The following is a 22,213-nucleotide window of genomic DNA, read 5'->3' as shown; positions in this document are numbered from 1 at the left end:
TTTCCTTTAACTATTTGAAGATTGCTCTTTCTAGCTATTTATCAGGGTAGCACACCTTGCACTGTATCAAGTTGGGCTGCACAATCACATTATATTATGTGAAGTGATTCAATCGACACAAGCCTACATGACATATGACATCCTATGACAGCCCCATGCATATTTATAAACATGTAGCTGTAGAGGGGGAAAGAATTACTACTATAGACATTTTTGTGAACTGTTTATTACATGACTCATTTGAAACAACTAAAAAAATAAAGCCGGCAGTGAGACTAGTTTGAACCAGTTTGCCCTCTCCCTATCCCCAGCATAGCTATGCAATTGAGGCCCCAGCTGCAAAGCACAAGTTCAGTGTATAGCTTCCTCCATCTTAGCCTCCCTCAAACAACTCTGCCATGCCAACAGGGGGTGGGGGATGGGAAGGGGAGAGATGGGTTTCATTAGTTCCACACAGAGGGGACCAGTAGGGAATGGGTCCAGATACAGTGTGCATAATTTCCCTTATAGGGGCTCAAGGTATCTCCACAGAGGTCTCGGTCAGCACAAAGCAGCTTGTATCCCTGCACTCTGTAGCAGTGAAACATAAAGGCAAACCTCTAGGTATCATTTCTACAATCTCTGTGTTGTGGAGGCCCAATGAGCTGCCTATCTGCCAACATTGTCTAAACTGGCTCTGCAAGGTAGATATTAAGGGTGAAATGCTGGCTCCACTGAAGTCAATGGGAGAACTAATGATACATGCAAAAGGATGTGAGCCAATGCACAAAAGTTGTCTTACACTTTTCCAGGTGCTGAATGATAGACTCTACTTGGAATGAGTGGTATTATGTGCACACCTGACCTATTAATAGGTTGGCCACCATTCAGCCCTCTGTGGCCTTTGAGGATTTAAATGGCCTTAACGACTGCAGATATTTTTGCTGAATCAGGCCATAAGAATTACACTTGTGGATAAAAGTATATCATTTCATGGAGTGCATGTGAGTCAGTTGGTTGTGGTCAGCCCCATTGAAGCAGATCACAAATTCTGCTGTGTGGCAGATGCAATGTACTTGACCACAAAGCAGTTAACATGGAAAAACCAACACTGTTTGGACAAATGTCACAAGTAGCATTGCTAGGTCCAAGGCTTACTTTTAATGAACCTTACAGCTAGTTAGACTCTTCATCTCTCTCATGTCTCCTGAAATCCTGTAGAGCAGCGTTTCCCAAACTCCCAAACCGGCGGGCCGGTTTGTTTACCTGCCGCGTCCGCAGGTTCGGCTGATTGCGGCTCCCACTGGTCGTGCTTCACTGCTGCAGGCAAATGGGGGCTGCAGGAAATGGTGGCCGGTACAACCCTCGGCCCGCGCTGCTTCCCACGGACCCCATTGTTCTGCAGTGACGAACCGGGGCCAGTGGGAACCGTGATTGGCCAAACCTGCGGACGCGGCAGGTAAACAAACCGGCCCAGCCCACCAGGAGCTTTCCCTGAACAAGCGGCATCCAAAGTCTTGGAAACACTGCTGTAGAGAAATTAATATTAACTGCAGAAACCTCTACTAGATTAAACAGAGCTGATCACATGCAGATTCCTTTGCTGCTAACTGTAGCCAGCAAGCCACTTCTGACTTTAACAGACGTTCCATTTCTAGATCAGTGAGAAACTTGATGGATAACTAATTCTCCACCTTCCCCAGAGTACATTTCAGCATAGAATAGATTCAGACATAACTGGGATTTCAAGAAAAGAAATAGAAATGAGACCAGATTCATCAATGCCATACTGATTCAAAGGCAATTTCATACAGCAAGCTTTGCTATTTTTAATTACCTTGTTCGATAAGAAATTATTTAAATAGGTATCAAGAGATTTTTCCCAATGATTTTAGCCATTTCAAAACAATAGTAACAAGTTCTAATTTGAGTGGGCTTCATAATTTGTGAATACACCGAATGTATTGCAGGCATCTCTTTTCCATCTCCCTCAACATAGTGAAGAGTGTAATTGAAATGTTTGTCTGACTGCCTAGGCATCCGGAGAATCTAAAGTCATCATGAGTCTTTGCAAAATTTAAAAATGATTTCTTCCCCTAACATTTATTGAAGGTTAATAGAAAAATGAAACTCATCATGCATTTAAATAACGGTGAGTCAATTTTAGTGTTTATGAAAGTAAGGGTCTGTTAGCATTGGGATAGCCATAGTGCAAGCATTTAATGTGAAAAATTCCCAAGTTATAGTAGCTCAGTTAATATACTTCCAGCTTTTCAAACAAAGACAATTATGCTAATTTATCTGGTGGCTTTCTGACATGCAACATTTGGGATTACGTTGAGATTCTCAAACTTGTTTCAATAGTGATTGAGGTTTGGAGGCCCAGCTACATCTTACCCCCAAACTGCACACATTTAAATAGCAAGTGAACTAATTCTGTAATGAGCTTTCGTTTAGTTATTTTGCTACCTTCCAATCAATTCATTAACTCTTTTTGAATTTTAGAAGCCTAAATCTCATGATAAATCTCATGAATAAATTACACTGTTTGTAGGGTGTTTTATATGAATACTAATATAAGCCTTTTCCCTAAAAAACTGAATTTCTGAAACACAGCTAATATTGCCTGAAAATAGGTAATAATTCAGAGCAAGTGAAAATCTGGTGTAAGAGGTCTGAAAGATTAATACAGTGCCACTATTTCAAACATACAAAGTTTTATCATCTATATTTTTGCTGACTTGAAATTGTCAAAACTCAAATATGGCATTGATAGATACACCAGATAGAATATTATTTAATTAACAAAACCAAACGGAGTAATCTATTATTAATGGTAGAACTTTTGCTGAGCTTTGTTCTAATTTCATATATCTAATGAAATTAGAAAAAAACATGTTTAGATTCACTCTCAGTTGCTCTCATTAACAGTAAAAATTTAAATTAAATTCTACTTCTGAAGATTTACTACTTGTTAAATAAAATATTAGAAACATTAGAGTCTCAGAAGATTGATATGAAAATCCAGACACTCTTATACGAGCTTTAGAGTTCTAAAAAGATTATGACATTTAAAAGACAGTGATATTAACTATTCTCTCTATTGCTGCAAAATGTTTGCTAGTCGAATGTAAAAACTACAGAAGGAATATTACTATAAGGTATCCAAAGAATGAACACGCACTAAATGCTACCTGAGTGATCTATGAAAGGTCAGCAGAGACTAAACACGAAGAAAAATATTGATTGCATTATTCTTTGGATGAATTCATAGGCTAATGCAATTTGTGAACTGGGAGGCAGCCTTGCAAGGGTAAGATTTGCTTTGCTTTTCTGGTCACAGGTGGGTAGCGTAGGTTGGGATTTTTTCAGCTTCCTCTGTTGAAGCCATTTTTGTATAAATAATTAAATAGTCTGTGGGCAAGAGAAATAAAGTGTCCCTATAGCCTGCTGCTTACAGCACTCAACAAGGAGATGGGAGACTCAGGTTCACGTCCTTGCACCAGTGATTAATTATTTATCCAAAGTGGAACAACTTCAACAGAGAGTCCCACATCAGAACACCCCATAGTCTGGTGCTTAGGGCACTCTCCTAAGAGGTGTGGGAGCCCCCATTCACTGTTTCCTCTAAGCTGCGCGCATGCACACAGATCCTAAACCCTGCGCACACGGTGAAACACCGCGCACACAAAAATTTGCAGGGAAGAAATTTTTTGTGCACACGGCCTGTCAAAAATTAGAGGGAACATTGCCCCTATTCACATCCTTTCTCCCATCAGGCAGAGTTGAACTGAACCTGGGTTTTCCACATTCCAGCTGAGAGCACTAACCCAAGGATCGGCAATCTTTAGCACGCGGCCCACCAGGGTAAGTCCCCTGGCGGGCCGGGCCGGTTTGTAACGGCCAGCACATCCCTCAGCCCTTGCCGTTTCCCGCAGCCCCCATTGGCCTGGAGTGGCAAAATGCGGCCAGTGGGAGCTACGATCGGCCGAACCTGACATGGCAGGTAAACAAACCGACCCGGCCCACCAGGGGGCTTACCCTGGCAGGCTGTGTGCCAAAGGTTGCCAATCTCTGCTCTAACCACTGGGCTAAACCTTATAAGGGAGGCATTACCACCTCTTCCTTTGGCCACCTCTTCCTTTGTGAATCCAACCTTGTAAAACTGCCAAGAAACAAAATATTTCAGGTTGAATGAAATGGTTTGTTCACCCAAAATAGACTTTTTCAATTTGCTGAAATTTGTCAGAATTTTCAAATTTGGTTCTAACCCAACCTTTCCACCCCCCACCCCCCAAACTACCAGGGATCTGAAAAATCAGTTACATAGTTTCCTGAATTAGAATGAGGAAAAAATGGTTTGAAAACACAGACCCTCAGCCTATGTCTTGAAACAGACTCCAATTTTCCTTAGGTTTAAAAAAAAAAAATGAAAAGAGTACAGTCACTCATTTCCCTTCTCTAACATACAGCACAACTAACTTCAAGTAAGTCTGCCAGACTGGGTTATGTCAGCTGTGATCTTCAAACCTCTCATATCTTTGAGACTACTTTGGGGTCAAAAGAACGTAATAAATGCTAGGATGACCTTTGCTATTAGAACACTCCAAAGCATGTAAATATTTGATAGAGCACCTGGCTAAGGCCCAGAAGAGATCATATAGTGGAAATACCTACCCACACTTTCTATGCTATATGAAGGGCTTTGCTAACTCATATGCAATTTTTAACATGATAATGTATACCTTTGAACAGTTATTTATTTCTATTCTATTTCTGGAACAGGTAGCTATATCTGTCTTCTTACAGTTAATCTTATAAAGGACATTACTATGATAATGTTAATTTTTATGTTAATTTCAGTTAAAATTATGCCTTAATTGCAATAAAAAAATTAGGAAGACACTAACAATAGAACCCATTTTTCTTTTAATCAATAAGTTTCAGGGATACAAGCTACAAACCCCCATATGCAGATATAAATTGTGATTTTACTTTTTGAATGACATTTCAAATGCAGCCAAATGCATAAAACTAAAAAGATTTAAAGTGAGTCAACACTGTGAGAATATAAATTTTAATTAAGAGGAGAAATCCTGCTTCTGTATAATTCTACCTCTAATTCTACTACTAACATTTGGAAGGATTAAAGCTGCATTTCTGTGTAGCTGCTTTATTTGATAAAATTCAAAATTGATCTTCAAGAAATAACATTTCTTATTAGCAAACTGTGCCCGCAGCCAATTAGAACTCATGCACACTCAAGGTTGTTACTGCAGTGTTATTTCATTGGTCCCCAGGGGAGATTCTGTAAGTGGGAATGTGTCACTAGCTTCAGCAGCAATTGCAGAGTTGTCATACCTGTATGGCCTAATCATTAACAAAAATACTTTCCAAGATGCCTAGACCATTTGCAAAAATTATATCCCAAGGTATTAGCAGCTAATTCATATTAAAAGATTCTTAAAGGTGTCCTCCTTTTTTCATAATGCATGGGCTTGTCTACACATAGAGTTGTTCCTGATTACCTCCACATGTTTCAGAATAAGAAGTGCCTTGTTCCTGTTCAGCTTAACTCACAATCCACAGAAGTTATAAAGAACTATTGATGACTTTCTTTTGTCTTGACAAAATCTGATGTGGATGATCCCATGTGAGCCTTGCCAGTATTTTGCTACAGAAATGGGGGTGAAGGAGAAGGTGCCCATAGGAAGGTGGTTTATATAAGCAGTCCCACTTCCAACAGTGATTCCAAGACAGAAACTGCCCTGCCAAGCCTTCTAAGTTCAGCACTGATTTGGCTCCCAGTGCCAAAAGCAATGGAAGCTCTCCTTTTCAGAAAGCAACCAACATAGAGTAGAAAATGTCACCACAGACCTTCTGAATCAATGCAAAGCCAGGGGCATTTCTCCAAGTTGAAGCTTGAGTTAGAGAGCTGATGAGGGCAACAGAGTTCTCATTTAAAGCTGTTAAATCCTCCTCTGCAAAGAACCAGTCTGAAAGACTCTGCCAGGAGGCACATCGAGCAAGGGGACTGAGGCAGGAGTGGAAGGACTGTTATGAGGAGAGAGAGGGCACTCTGACCTTCTTATCATCAACTAGTTCCTGTTCCAGCAAGGATCAAGGAAATGGAGTGAATGAATAACATCTGATAGCAGTTTAGTAAGAAGACTCCCAAACTTCACTGGTACAGAGTGGCTCACCCTGTGGGATCTCATAGGAGTGCTACAATGTTGCACCACCCCCAACTTAGCCAACATTATTACTCTAAAAAACTGAAATTGTTTCCACTGAATCCTGACAGCATTCTTAGCCAGCCCATGATGACAGAGCCATAACTAGGCATTTTAGCATTTGGGGCAAGAAGGCATTTTCACGCCTCCTACCGGTTTTTTTTTTTCATTGTTTTTCTGCCCCTGTGGCTTTGCACCTTAGGCAGCTGTCCCATTCACCCCACGTATAATGAGTAACAGGGTTTTGTGAGGATGGCTAGGAGAAAGAATGTTTGTGTGGGTTTTAGAGTATTAATCTGTTTATTTGTTTATTCAGCCTTTTTCTATTATTTCTTATTTTCAGTTCTCCTATCTACCTGTTCCTTTAAATAAAGCCACTCAGGGTGGGCTGATCACCTTCTGCGTTTTCACTCTTCAGTTTGTGAGTTTATTTATTCCTTTAGACTGTAAGCATTGCTCTCACTAATTTAAATTGTTACTCTGAGTTCATCTGAAAAGTTCGTGGATAGCACTAAAGCCTGCTAAATTTGCTCACTAACAAGTGTGTGACTAATGAGTCTGGGAGTAGTAAGGATACATGGACCACCTCCACTACTTGCCTTGGGTGTGGGCCAATGCACAAGGGGAAACTCGGGCTTCCACTGGTTCTCTTGATCCTTCCCTCCCAATGGCCTGCAGTGTGGGGGTAGGAGGAGGCAGTCTCCCACAGCATCCATCCAGGCTGAGTCTGTCCTACCTGATCCTGCTGCCTGTGAATGACTGAGCCCATGACAGACCTGCATGGACCTGAGAGTAGGAAGGAGGGATCATTTGTGCCCATTGTTGGCTGGTAGCCAGTTTTGCTTTGCTCAAGCCCCCTTCTTCCCCATTCTTATCTAGTGAGTTGGATCTCTTATTATGCCAGGTACTAAGCTTATTGCCAAATTTTGTTTTGGGGTCTGGAAGGGATTTTTCCTATGCAGCACAATGGCTGTGTTTTGAGAGGTTTTTTTTCACTTTCCATCCAGCACCCCAGAGCTCCAGTTTTTGAATTTAAATTACATTTATTACAACTTTGGCATTTACATTGTGGTTGGGTGGGTTAAAAAAAGGGTCTGATGTGAGATTTATGTAATCCAGTGTGCCTCTTGGGCAGGGGCCCTGACCATGACATTACATGGTGAAGGAGTTTGCTTCCATGTCTAATACAGCATGGGGATCCCTTCATCTCATCTCCCCTACATCCTGCATGCAGGAGGGGAATAGGTTGGGACTCTGGCTTCCACCCAGTCTGAGCAGGCCTGGGGGAGTAGAAGGGCATGGTCTCAGACCCACTGTAGGTTTGTACAACCCAGGGCCACTGGAACAGTTCTGATGGGTAGTGTTTCCTCATTGGTTAATAGTTTAATGAAGTCATGATATCCACATTTAACCATATTCTGGCAAGCATGTCCCACTGTTTCTGGGTCCACATCAATATTTGGAAACTATTTCTCGAGGGGGAGATACCATATGTCCATACATTCTCAAATCTAGCACTGGATTTATTGCAACTGGAATTTGGTATGTAAACATCTGCTTCAGTTGAGAAATGCCTTTCATTCAGTTTAATAAATCTGAGCCTAATAATTAAAGACTTTTGCACAGAGGATGGCACTGTTATCCAGAGGTAAAATTTTCTGGGTGAAATCCTGGCATGCCTATTGACTTCAATGGGGACAGGATTTCACTCCCTACCAGGAGAGGTATAAAATATATACATATATATAACCAATATATATACACACACATATACATATACACACAAAACTTTACATATATAAATATATGTTATATGTATATATTACATATATGTAAAGCATCTTCCTTTTTTTGGTTTCAAGACGTTTGTATATTCAAGAGAAGAAAGGAGAAAGAACTTATGGGATTGTCTAGCATGAAGATTTTGCATTTTTTTCTGTTGATTCGAGTATACCAATTGGTTAAGTTATTACAATTATTTTACTCGTGGGGAAAAAAGGCAACACTGGAGATCATTCAGTTTCTTGAAAAATATAAATATTAAATCTTTTGTGTAAATATTAACTGTTAAACTAGCTTTATAGCAGGATGGAAACTGGTATGAAATCGCTCACTCAGGGATTTGGAACATACCGTGTACTCTAGTGGCACAAGTGATGTCATACCTTGTCAAGGTAGCTTCTACTAGCAGTAGATTGTAAGAATAATTATACTTAGCACTTATATAGAACTCTATGTATAAGATTTTAAAAAATACTTAGACTCTTAAATCTATGATTAGGCCTGATTTTCTATGTGGCCTGATTTTCAAAAGTATTGAGCATGCAGAAGCTCCCAGTAAGCTTCTATTTTTGAAAATTTTGGCCTGTGTTTCACAGTGTTATAGAACATTCATTAGTTCTCTTAACACTCCAAAATATAATATGTCTACAATTAGCAGATGGGTAAAATGATACAGAAGAGACTTGCCTAGGTTACAGAGCAAGTCAGTGATGGATTCAGGATTAAAAATGGAGGAATTTCTGGTTCCCAAACCCACACTTTTTCCTATATTACATGCTGCCTCCTAGTAATCTTATTGCGCGCTGAAATTTCCATATGGATAATAGCTAGAAACTGACTATTCTGAAGGCCAGGAGTTGGTCAGGTTCCACAACCATGGGGGGAGGAGGGAGAGATGTAACTGGCACTTGAAAGACATGTATTGGCACATTGAGGGAGATGCAAAGTACAATGAGAGTTGATGGTGGTCTAACTCTGGGGGAGAGGCAGGGAACTGGCAATTGGGAACAAAGGTGGCTTGGGTACATGACAGGAGTAAAGCATGAGGGAGAATTTTTGCTGGAGAGTCAAGAAATAAGGCCTAGTTCCTTGGGCGGGGTCATGTGGTATAATCCAAGTTTGAGGTTAGAGGGAGGGATCAGCAACTATGAAGGAACACATTCACCTGCAATATCTTGATAGAATTAACTGAAGTTAAGTTACACTCACTCTAAAGGTAAAAATTTGCTTTCAAATACATCTTTCAGTTTACCCACATATTGCACAGGAATCAGATTGCAAAGATGAGAAAAATGAATGCAGTTCTCTTCTAAGGCTAAGAGAGAAGACAACATGATGAGCTTTGCTATCCTGCAGGACTCACACTCCAGTCAGGAAAGAAACTGAACACTGCATTTTGAGGGATATCTTCTGCTGAGAAATTTAATTGGATCTAAATTTTAGAGTGTTTGGAATCCTCTGTGGATTCAGCACACTGTACAAAAAGAGCCTGTTAATATGTCAATGTTTGCTTATCTAAATGTTATTCTGGGATATGACAGAACATGATGTAAATTATGGATAACATGTGGGTACATGGCTAATGCCCCTCAGAAGATAGGGATAGGGAGAATTTTGAAAAAGAGCATTTTGTGGAGAGCCTCTGGAAAGTACAATGAAGCACAATGCTTATTTGTAATAAAAACTACAAAGGACAGGAGCCTACTTCTACAATTTCTTCCTATACAAAGTATAACGTATTGGTCCATAAGGCATTTCCTTTATGCCTTCCTTCATGTGCATTAATTTGGAGAACTTAAGTGAAACAGACACTTAGGGTAAAAAGTCCAGCTGCAGTAACTCCCTCAGTGCAACAGGTTTTTCTTTCTGCTTTTGATGTGCTCCAATTTATTCAACACTTTCTATTTTGCTTGGCATCTCAGAGTAATATTTCACTTAGCATATTACCAGAGCTAAGCACATAAAATTTCTGCTGTTTTTATTATCTAAAGAGAACATCTTCTCTACTTGCTGTAATGGCAGAATCTATTTTACTGAGAATTCTGACTTAAATAGACAATTATATTAATTTTTCCCTCTTCAAAAACCTAACTCAGTTTCTTGCTAAGAGTGCTTTTTGGTTACTATTTTTAAATGGGAGATTTGGATCTCAGAATGGCTGATGGATTTTCACTTCCCCAGGTCAGTGAAGTAATAAGACTACAGTGTGTAATGTTTCCAACCATGTGGGTTCTTAAATTCTAGAAAGCAAGAACTGCAAGCTGGAGACAGATCCATACAAGGAGAGGATAGTTTGCTTTGTCAGGGAGGTTGGTTCCCGAAGAAATAGGATGACCAGATAGCAAGTGTGAAAAATCGGAACTGGGGTGGGGGGTAATAGGAGCCTATATAAGAAAAAGCCCAAAATATCAGGACTGTCCCCATAAAATTGGGACATTTGGTCATACTACGAAGAAAGCAGGTTCTACCAAAAACCTGTGTGATGCTGAGCAAGTCACAATCTCTCTGAGTCTCAGTTTCCTCACCGTAAGAGTAGTAATACTAATCTATCACACTGGGGTGTTATATGAGTTAACAAATTAATGTTGCAAAGCATTTTTCTGTGATCTCTCAGTAGAAGGTGACACAGAGATGCAAGATACTGATATATTTATGTGGGGGGGGTATGTGTGGGTGTGTATAGCAGGTGAGATTACTTGAGTCTGATTTTGTTGTTTTGGCACTAGCTTTTTCACATCTTCACATATTTTTATATTGTAGGAAGAAGTGGGTCAACTCCTGGGGATCTTAGGCATAATGTTCACCATCCTATGACATTACATAGACCCCTATAATTTTACTGCCTCTGTTCATCCTCACTGTGACAGATTTGACTAACATCTCCCATCCCACACACATCACACTATAAAATATAACAGGATATCATCTAGCCATACTTTGTATCTTCAATAGTGGTTAACACCCTTATTTCAATAGGGTTTTCGTAAATAAGGATATAGTGTATCACGCATATGGTATCAGTCTGAAACAGCAAGAACTGTGACTGAAGGCACCAAGCCTAATTAATCGAAGCCCAGTGTTCAACCTAGTTTGCTATTCAGCTGTGACACTGATTAGTGTGGTTAGAGACACATACAACATTTTTCTTCAATGGTAAAAGTAGTGTATAATTCAGTGCAAATAATGCCAATTCCTATTGTTTAAACTAGATGTCTTTGAATCACCACATCTGCAGAACAACTAGTTTAATCAACCTTAGCCACTCTCTAAACAGGTAAGTAATACACTCAAGAGCATAGACTGGTGGGTAAATTCCAAAACATGCAGTACAGTTTATCAAAACTGATCAGCTTAAACAAGGAGCAAATTGAGATTCACTTCAGCCTCTCAATACTTTGGGGGAATATAATTAGAGAAGACACTCACTTGTTTATGGGGAAGTGAAGTTGGCTTTCAATATTGATAGAATGTTTGTAATTTACATTTGGTGTTGGGAGTAAAAATCTAAAAGATACAGGTGTCTCCTGGAGATCTGCAGAGCAGCAAATGCATCAGTCAAACAATCATTGCTTCTAATCTGCTGTCTAGGGATGCATTTTCAATGCAGTGCCTAATGCAGTGAGAGAAACGCCACTGATGGTTGCCGCATTGTTAACACTTCTTGCTCCAAAATGAAAATTAACCACTTGAAAAAAGAGACCAGCACATTTAGAAAGTAGGAAACATACTGAGAAGATGCCTTACCTCCATCTAGTTCTTCAGCTCCAAAATGATTCCTGTAGAAGAGCATAATCTCAATCTTGTAACACTTGTAGATAGTCACTAAACAAACAAGCAGCAGCAGAATAGCACCAAGCCCACCAGCAAGCTCAACTGTATACATCAGCTCTGCAAAGAATTATAAAATGTAATAACAACCACATTCAGAACTGGAGAAAGGATAACACTGGAGATATTTTGCAGGTTGAAGATAACAGTAGAATGCAAATGCAGGATTTTTGCATTTAATTTTCCAGATTATTTATGGGACCCTCTGAGAAACATACAGATAATGCAGTTTTTCCTTTATATATATGTAAATACCCTCATACCACATTTTAAATAGGTTATGTGAAAAGTCAGTCAACTGTTTTTACTCAATGTTCTGTGCAGGTTTAATATATATCTGTATATCACTGTTTCGCTCGCAATAGATATATTATGTCACAGCATTCATATTTTAAGCACATATAACTGCTCTCCTTTTGTGGAGCTGAAGGCAGACACAACCCTCCTCCCCAACACCTCACACAAAATATCAGAACACACAACTGTTTCATGTTGGGTTTCTGTCAATTGCATTAGATTAAAGATAACCATTTTACTTTTTCAAAATATAAATAAAAATGCTTGTGGGATATGAAGACAAATCATCCTTGGAACCCCAAAAACCACATTCCTCAGTTATGTGTTAATATCTGACAGTTTCCTTTTGATCTGTAATTCATCGTTATTCCCCCTGTCTCTCCCTAAACAGGGAGGGCTTTTGTTTAGATGTTGCAAATCATCCCAATTTGTCAGTTCAGACATTCAGATTCAGAGCATGACCACTCTTCCTTTGTTACATTGTACCACTGAAGATTCACATGATAGATGGAGATCATTGTCATGTAGCTCAATCCCTCAGGAGGAAGAAGCCAATCAAATGCAGCACTATCTGTCTGACAACAGCAATCTCCTTAGTGATGTCATTTATCAGATAATAACAATAAGTGATAGACATCATTGTCTGCTGATCCTACTTTCAGTAGATGAATACTCAAGAAAGCAGAAGTAACTCTTTTGAGTCCATTTTGTTATTATTCTCACTACTTTTCAAATAAGAAATCAGAGTGTGAAAAGAAAAAAAAAGATATGAAACTGTGCAAAGCTCCAAGGGTTTTGTTTGTTTGCTACATTAAAAATAGAGAGGAACAGTAACTTGGTATATCCCAGGAAAACCCATTAATTTTAAATATTTCTAACCCCCAGTTTTGAAGAAGGACTGGGACAGGACTTAGAAATTGAATGGACACATTTTGGCTGATAAAAAGCCTAACTGGAAGAGAATACAGAGTTCCATAAGGAAAACTTTACAAAATGCACTACTAAGGGGCACTGTGCCCTATAAACAACATCCTGTCTTCGTAACATTTGCCTCCATTTGGGCAGCATGTACTTGGGTTAAGCAATGTAAACCCTCATGTTATCCAGGTAAACTTTTTGGTTATGTATATGTAATAATACATTATTATACAATTTAATTAAAGAAATAAAAGATTAGAGAAAAGTTCCATTTAATTTTACTATGTTCTACCAATAAATGGACACTTTTTATTACTCTGATACACACAACTGTTAAAAAGGTTTCATTGCTCCCCAGAGGACACTAGAAGTGTAATAAAATAAAATAAAATAAAAGTATTTACATTCCATATAATTCTTTTCTAAACTGTGGTAGAAACTCCTTTGTGTTAACATTTTTAAGATCAGTGCTTGTTATTTCATACTTTCAGTACTTTTCTGGTCTGTACAGAGGAGGCTTACTTAAAAGAATACAGGTTTCAGATAACAGCTGTGTTAGTCTGTATTCGCAAAAAAAGAAAAGGAGTACTTGTGGCACTTTAGAGACTAACCAATTTATTTGAGCATAAGCCTTCGTGAGCTACAGCTCACTTCATCGGATGCATACTGTGGAAAATACAGATGTTTTTATACACACAAACCATGAAAAAATGGGTGTTTATCACTACAAAAGGTTTTCTCTCCCCCCACCCTACTCTCCTGCTGGTAATAGCTTATCTAAAGTGATCACTCTCCTTACAATATGTATGATAATCAAGGTGGGCCATTTCCAGCACAAATCCAGGTTTTCTTCCCCCCCCCCCAACTCCCCCAAAACAAACCCACTCTCCTGTTGGTAATAGCTTATCTAAAGTGATCACTCTCCTTACAATGTGTACGATAATCAAGGTGGGCCATTTCCAGCACAAATCCAGGGTTTAACAAGGAGGAACAGTGGGGGGGGGGGGAAGGAATAAACAAGGGGAAATAGGTTACTTTTTATAATAACTCAACCATTCCCAGTCTCTATTCAAGCCTATGTTAATTGTATCCAATTTGCAAATTAATTCCAATTCAGCAGTGTCTCGGAGTCTGTTTTCGAAGTTTTTTTGTTGAAGGATAGTCACTTTGAGATCAGAAATCGAGTGACCAGAGAGATTGAAGTGTTCTCCGACTGGTTTTTGAATGTTATAATTCTTGACATTTGATTTGTTGTCCATTTATTCTTTTACATTGAGACTGTCCAGTTTGACCAATGTACATGGCAGAGGGGCATTGCTGGCATAGGATGGCATATATCACATTGGTGGATGTTCAGGTGAACGAGCCTTTGATAGTGTGGCTGATGTTCTTAGGCCCTGTGATGGTGTCCCCTGAATAGATATGTGGGCACAGTTGGCAACGGGCTTTGTTGCAAGGATAGGTTCCTGGGTTAGTGGTTCTGTTGTGTGGTATGTGGTTGCTGGTGAGTATTTGCTTCAGGTTGGGGGGCTGTCTGTAGGCAAAGACTGGCCTGTCTCCCAAGATTTGTGAGAGTGTTGGGTCATCCTTCAGGATAGGTTGTAGATCCTTGATAATGCGTTGGAGGGGTTTTAGTTGGGGGCTGAAGGTGATGGCTAGTGGCGTTCTGTTATTTTCTTTGTTAGGCCTGTCCTGTAGTAGGTGACTTCTGGGAACTTCTAAAACCGTTCTTGTTAAACCCTGGATTTGTGCTGGAAATGGCCCACCTTGATTATCATACACATTGCAAGGAGAGTGATCACTTTAGATAAGCTATTACCAGCAGGAGAGTCGGGTGGGGGGAGAGAAAACCTTTTGTAGTGATAAACACCCATTTTTTCATGGTTTGTGTGTATAAAAACATCTTCTGTATTTTCCACAGTATTCATCCGATGAAGTGAGCTGTAGGTCACGAAAGCTTATGTTCAAATAAATTGGTTAGTCTCTAAGGTGCCACAAGTACTCCTTTTCTTTTTTTAAAAGAATACAGTTTGCATAGGCTAGTAATACAATATTTTGGAAAATAAATGGAAATGGAAATTACACTACACTGGCTTACAACAGCTCGTTTATCATTTTGCACCACATGTGACGCAGCTGTTCAGTGGTAACCAGAATATGAGGAATTAATATGGTACGTTGCTAGGTGCAGAATATACCACTTATATGCCTGCTGTTATGTTGCATTAAAGGCAAGAAAAACTTTACTATTCAAAAACAAAATGTTCCCCAAAATTAACGATTGAGCGATTAAACAGAAAACACTGTACATAGTTGTCTTTCCACCATCAACGTGCAAACTAATATGCTATGTGAAAAGTAGTACTTTGGTCAATACAGCATCTCTTTTAAAGTACATTTTCGTGCAATTTTCATAACTGGAACTATAAACATCTCTAGAGCAGGTATAGCATGTATAGTTATTTCGTTTTAATAAAATCAATCTGAATTCATATAGCATTGCCTCATACCCATTGACAGAGCAACACAGCAAAATTCATAAGAGCTTTCACTGATCCTAAGGGTATGTCTACACTGCACCTGGAAGCATACCTGCCAGCCCCGGTAAACAGACTTGCACTAGTTATGCTGCTCAAGCAAGTGTGCTAAAAACTGCAGTGTGGCCATTGTGGTCGTGGCACAGGCTAGCCATCTGAGTACAAGCCTGACTGACCCCCGGGGGCTGTACTAAGCTTTCCTGTGCCTTGATTTCCCAATCTATAAAATAGGGATAATGATACTGACTCCCTTAAAGCACTTTGACATCAATCGATGAAAAGTGATGTATTATAGCTGGATATAGTTATGTAGTGACCATTAACACTAGACTGTAAGCAGAGGTAGCAAGACGTACTTGTCTTCACACTCCATTGCTTTATTCTATCTTTTGTATTAAACTTTGGGCCTGGTTGCTACAGCAAGCATTACCCTCTCTTTGAAGTGTGATGCACTTTTTCTGCTCAAGTTCAAGTTGCCTGGAGTGGCAGCATTTTAAAAAGATTCAGTTTCAGCACAATTCCACATCAGAGGGGAGAAACAAAAAGCTTAAACCTTTTAAAATCTGTTTAGCTTTTGTGTTATGATGTTAAAATGACAAACCTTGCTCTCTTTAAGGGACTGAGACTGAATGTTGAAAATTGTAAAGAAAAATTATCAGGCAGAACCTTAGGGGAACTGGCATTCTGTTAAACGCAACAAATGAACAAGTGCCAAAGAGTTACATTCAAGAGCAGAGCAATCATTTAGATACAGGCAATTAACAATAGTCCTTCAGCAAAACAAGAACGGGTCTACTCTAAGGGAAAACACATTGATTACTGCTGCAGTAGTAGATTGGTTTCTGAATAAATTGCTTCAATTTAAAATGAGATTTGCTACAAGCATTTTGACCAATGGTTACATTTTTTCTGTTTATTTGGATGGTTTGGCAAAACAATCCAGTGAAAGAAACAGCTAATTAAAATAAAGCACATGCCCTCTCTAAACATACAGAATGATAAGGCTGGTAATAAATGCACTCATTTTACACTAATCCTACTGTAATTATCAGGTGCACTTCTGGGATGTATCTTTGATCTGCACCTGGCTTTATTTTTTGATAAACCTCCTCAGCAGTGTCGCACAGGTTATTTATTTATTTGTACAGAGAAGTAAATCAAAGAAAATATATCCCCTGAGCTTCATACCTTAGACTCATTTGGCTTCCTTTGGAGACTAGTTGTTACTCTGTATACAACTGAGTTACTACACACAAATTATGCTTCAGATATTCTGGATATTATGGATAACTATAAGTGGATGTGAAATAGTGTATTATCTGTTTAAGGGACAGGCTGGACCTACAGTAGGGAAAGCCTGGGGTAGTCAAGGAGGCCCTGCCCGGTCCTACCCTAGGCCAAGGCTATATAAAACAGAAAGAGGAAACTAAGTAGGGACAGGGAAGTAGAAGCCAGGCAGGCTGAAGTGGGGGGTGGTTTCTCTCAAGCTCCAGGAGACTAACCTAATCAGACTGGGATACCTGCTGTTGTGGACATTAACTTTGGGAGCTCTGAACCTGGGTCCTAAGGGGAGGACCTAACAAACTGTTTATTGTAATTGCTTTTTCCTGAAGCCCTATTAAAACAGGATTGTTTTGTTAACGTCTGTTGGCTTCTCTTTGCCCCAGGCAAAGCTATTACCGTGAAACTTTGAGGTGGGGCACGCCTGCAGCACCACACCAGACCAAAAGGGGGCACACAGGACTTTACAATGGATATGGGATTTTATAGCTGTGTAACTATACTACTATGTCAGGCCTCAATCTTGAAATGACTTACACAGATTTCTTAACTTTAAGGACTGTGAGTAATCTCATCAAAAGCAGTGGGACTACTCAGACTCTCTCAGATTAAGCATGTACATAATTCTCTGCAGCACTGGGGCATAAGGTACCGATTTTTGTCATTTCTATATTCGTACATGATTCTGCTTATCTTGAACAATCGAGCCACACAGCTTGTATAGGTCAACCTATACCTCCGAAAGTGTGAGTTGAGAATTCTTACATGAAACTTAACAATAAGCAATAGGATTTTGAAGGGAACTATTCCAGTATAATGACTAAAATTCATACGTGTGGTGCTGTAGGACACAGCACAAGCTTGACAAAAATGGTTTTGGCAGCTGAAGTAAATAGTAACTTGTCTAACAAAGTGAATTTAGCATAGAAAAGAAATGTTTCCGATAATGTAAGGAGAAAGCTGGCTAACAGAGGAACATTACCTTGGGTCATATGACAGACACTCCCAGTGAAAAACAGGCAATGTTTAGGCTAGGAGAAAGAGTGATACACACACAAAGATTAAAGCTGGGTGAGGAAAAGTACTTTTTTGTTTGTTTGTTTTTGCAAACAAGACTTTTATGAGGACTGTACAACAATTCATTATTTAAATGTTTGGCTTATGGTAGTTCATCTTTATAGAGCATTGGAATATGCAGATATACTATTTTGTACCTATCCTTTCATTTGTAATGATGTCTATGTGCCAATAAAATCTACTCTTATTTAAGAAAAAAGAAAAGGAGTACTTGTGGCACCTGAGAGACTAACGAATTTATTTGAGCATAAGCTTTCGTGAGCTACAGCTCACTTCATCAGATGCATTCAGTGGATGCATCCGATGAAGTGAGCTGTAGCTCATGAAAACTTATGCTCAAATAAATGTGTTAGTCTCTAAGGTGCCACAAGTACTCCTTTTCTTTTTGCGAATACAGACTAACACGGCTGCTACTCTGAAACCTCTTATTTAAGACAACTGGAATAGGTTCATAGATATTGTTACCCATGGACAATCACTGGTGGGGACCCCAGAGTATGTCCATACAGCCATCAAAAGTGTGACTGAAGCATGTGCAAACAGACCTGAGGTAGCTAGTTCAAACAACAGCAGCAGCAGTGAAGCTGTGGCATGATGGGAAGCAATATGGGCTGTATGAGCTCTCCCAGGTCCCTGGATATGTACTCAAGTGGCCAGCCTGTGCTGCTGCTATAGCTTCCCTGACATTATTCCAGCTAGCTAGATCAAAGCTAGTACAGGTATGTCTGCATATCCTGCAGTCACATCTCCGATGCAATGGAAACATACACACAGAGCGATACTGTATTCTGTCCTCAGTAAAAGCAGAGTCTGAAGTGCTTAACAAGTTGACTACTAAGTCAAGAACGACTAAGAAAAAATCATGGAGCAGGTCCTCAAAGAATCAATCCTGAAGCACTTACATGAGACGAAAGTGATCAGGAACAGTCAGCATGGATTCACCAAGGGAAGGTCATGCCTGACTAATCTAATCGCCTTCTATGATGAGATTACTGGTTCTGTGGATGAAGGGAAAGCAGTGGATGTATTGTTTCTTGACTTTAGCAAAGCTTTTGACACGGTCTCCCACAGTATTCTCGTCAGCAAGTTAAAGAAGTACGGGCTGGATGAATGCACTATAAGGTGGGTAGAAAGTTGGCTAGATTGTCGGGCTCAACGGGTAGTGATCAATGGCTCCATGTCTAGTTGGCAGCCGGTGTCAAGTGGAGTGCCCCAGGGGTCGGTCCTGGGGCCGGTTTTGCTCAATAGCTTCATAAATGATCTGGAGGATGGTGTGGATTGCACTCTCAGCAAATTTGCAGATGATACTAAACTGGGAGGAGTGGTAGATATGCTGGAGGGCAGGGATAGGATATAGAGGGACCTAGACAAATTGGAGGATTGGGCCAAAAGAAATCTGATGAGGTTCAATAAGGATAAGTGCAGGGTCCTGCACTTAGGATGGAAGAACCCAATGTACAGCTACAGACTAGGGACCGAATGGCTAGTCAGCAGCTCTGCGGAAAAGGACCTAGGGGTGACAGTGGACGAGAAGCTGGATATGAGTCAGCAGTGTGCCCTTGTTGCCAAGAAGGCCAATGGCATTTTGGGATGTATAAGTAGGGGCATAGCGAGCAGATCGAGGGACGTGATCGTCCCCCTCTATTCGACATTGGTGAGGCCTCATCTGGAGTACTGTGTCCAGTTTTGGGCCCCACACTACAAGAAGGATGTGGATAAATTGGAAAGAGTCCAGCGAAGGGCAACAAAAATGATTAGGGGTCTGGAACACATGACTTATGAGGAGAGGCTGAGGGAACTGGGATTGTTTAGTCTGCAGAAGAGAAGAATGAGGGGGGATTTGATAGCTGCTTTCAACTACCTGCGAGGTGGTTCCAGAGAGGATGGTTCTAGACTATTCTCAGTGGTAGAAGAGGACAGGACAAGGAGTAATGGTCTCAAGTTGCAGTGGGGGAGGTTTAGGTTGGATATTAGGAAAAACTTTTTCACTAGGAGGGTGGTGAAACACTGGAATGCGTTGCCTAGGGAGGTGGTGGAATCTCCTTCCTTAGAAGTTTTTAAGGTCAGGCTTGACGAAGCCCTGGCTGGGATGATTTAATTGGGGATTGGTCCTGCTTTTGAGCAGGGGGCTGGACTAGATGACCTCCTGAGGTCCCTTCCAACCCTGATATTCTATGATTCTAAGAAAACTGTTAAAACTGTTGACAAAAAAATTGGATGTACATCCCAATTCGCAACATAGCACTGCCCTAACAGAGACCAGGGATCTGGGAGCAAGTTTAATACTCGGTAAGGTTTTCCATGGAGGTACCATACTGCAGCTTTTTTGGTAAAAGAAAAGGCCAATAGCCTTACTGATTTATGAAACAAGGTTATAGAGTGTCTTGGGTTATATATTTGGTCTCAAAATAGACACTGAGATTGTGTATAACAGTGGCAGCAAACTTTTTGTTTGGGAGGGGAGCGGGAAAATCAGAGAGAAGATCAAATGTACGCTTTTGGCTGTATATAAACTATATCTAAAGCAACTGTGAATCACACTAGGAACTCTTAGAATTATCCAACAAACAAAGAACATGCAGGCTTCTTAGATGACCACTAGATTTTTTTTTCTACAATCATTTCTTATTTAAGAAAATGGCTGATGCTAATTCCCATTCTGTTGCTCTTACAGAGTGAAACCTGGAAAAAGCTTTTGCTAGCATATAAACAGATAGTTTTATATAACGTAAGATATACATGTTTAATACACCAACAAACATAGTGGTTCAGAAAGTTATTATAATAGAGTTTTGTTTCTTTTGGGAACTTACATTTTTGCCTAATTGTTGAAGTCATTAGGAACAATTAACAGACATTCTAGTGTAAAAACCTGTTAGTAACATATCTCATATGATGAGATTTGAAATCTTGGAAGTCTTACAGAATTTCAGTACATTACAGCAGAGGGAACGATTAGACCTATAGTTTGTTTGCGGAGGTTACAAAAGGAGTTGCTCCTTCTTGTCTCACTCAAGTCTGAACAGTCAATCATCACCATCAGTCTGTGGAATATAGGCCATAATCAAGTCATAATGACTGAGAATGTTCTTGAGATGAGCAATTTGGCTTACTCAAGCTCCTCAACTCATAAAACAGCATTATAGTGTCATGCCAGTGATGCTATCATTAACACTTTGTCAACAGATCTGCTATGAAAGCTGAGGAACTAAACTCATAAAATACTGGAATTTTCTGGAAAATGGAATTTTAGCACCATTATAAATATGGCAAACAAAATTAAAGAATCAAAGTAAATAGAATATTTTGAGGTCTGACACAAACCCATAGAAGACAAGTCCTGAGTTAAGCTTGCCTATGCTTCCTCAGCATACGTTATCATCCCTATATACTGCTAGACCTATAATGAACAGAGTGATCTTCTATACCATATAAGGCAAACCATCCTAGTACAGTGACTTTGTTGAAACATTGATGTCTTGAAGAATTCCACTGAATATTGCTCTGAATAAGATCAAACAATATTTCTTACCTGTGCGCGTGTGTGTGTCTGTGTGTGTCTGTGGTCTGACTGAATGGGACAGTCTTTCTACTCTAGTAAAGCAAGTTATAGCCAATGCCCTATTTGGAGCTTTCAGGAATGCCTTCAGTAGTTTATTGTTGATGATTTCCATGGCTGAAAACAAAACGGTTAAACACCCTAGCCTAACTAATGAAAATTATTTTCTAAAAGGAAAACAACTAATGGATTACAGGCAACCAAGGAACTGAAGGAATAAAAAAAAGCCCTGCCTGGGAAGAAATGATATAAGCCCTGCAGAGACTTTAACAATTTTACTAGGGAACACTGTAGTCAGGTGAATCAGTAACCACTGATCCTGACCTACATAATGTATGTTCTCATACATGGATATTTGCACTGATGTAGCCAGACAATAGAAAGGAATTATCAGGTAAGACATCTGTTCCTCTGTAGTCAGTCTGTCACCAGCACAGAAGATGTTTACTGACAAACAGTACCTCCAAATACAAACAGTAAGCACAGACATGGGAAAGAATTTTTTTAATTTATATTTTATTATTTTTTCCTGCAAAATAAGTGAAGAACAGAAAAAAAGGGAAGGGAGGGAAAGAAAAGGAAGGAAAGGGACAGGGAGGAGAAAGGAGAATTACATCTGTTTCTATCTGCCAGGAATTAATCACAGGTTTCTAAAAAGTTAGATCAAATTTTTCAAATTTGTCTGAGGTCACTTTTCTCTGAAACGTTACCTGCTCTGTAGC

The 22,213-nt window shown here is 39.7% G+C and overlaps 1 protein-coding gene across 4 annotated transcripts in view; it reads right to left on the bottom strand.

Annotated features, from left to right (window-relative positions):
* IL1RAPL1 (interleukin 1 receptor accessory protein like 1) overlaps positions 1–22,213 on the bottom strand; it is a 1,168,446-nt gene that overhangs the window by 22,342 nt on the left and 1,123,891 nt on the right. For 3 of the 4 annotated variants that reach the window (XM_048863466.2, XM_048863455.2, XM_075132046.1), the window contains one exon: positions 11,739–11,882. The exons of the other annotated variant lie outside the window; for it this stretch is intronic. In XM_048863466.2, coding sequence (XP_048719423.1) covers positions 11,739–11,882 — 144 coding nt within the window. The remainder of the gene's footprint in view (positions 1–11,738; positions 11,883–22,213) is intronic. 4 annotated transcript variants of the gene reach the window in all.

The sequence above is a fragment of the Caretta caretta genome, chromosome 1 (assembly GCF_965140235.1).
Source record: "Caretta caretta isolate rCarCar2 chromosome 1, rCarCar1.hap1, whole genome shotgun sequence".
NCBI classification, from domain to species: domain Eukaryota; kingdom Metazoa; phylum Chordata; order Testudines; family Cheloniidae; genus Caretta; species Caretta caretta.
This window is presented reverse-complemented; position numbering and strand designations above follow the sequence as displayed.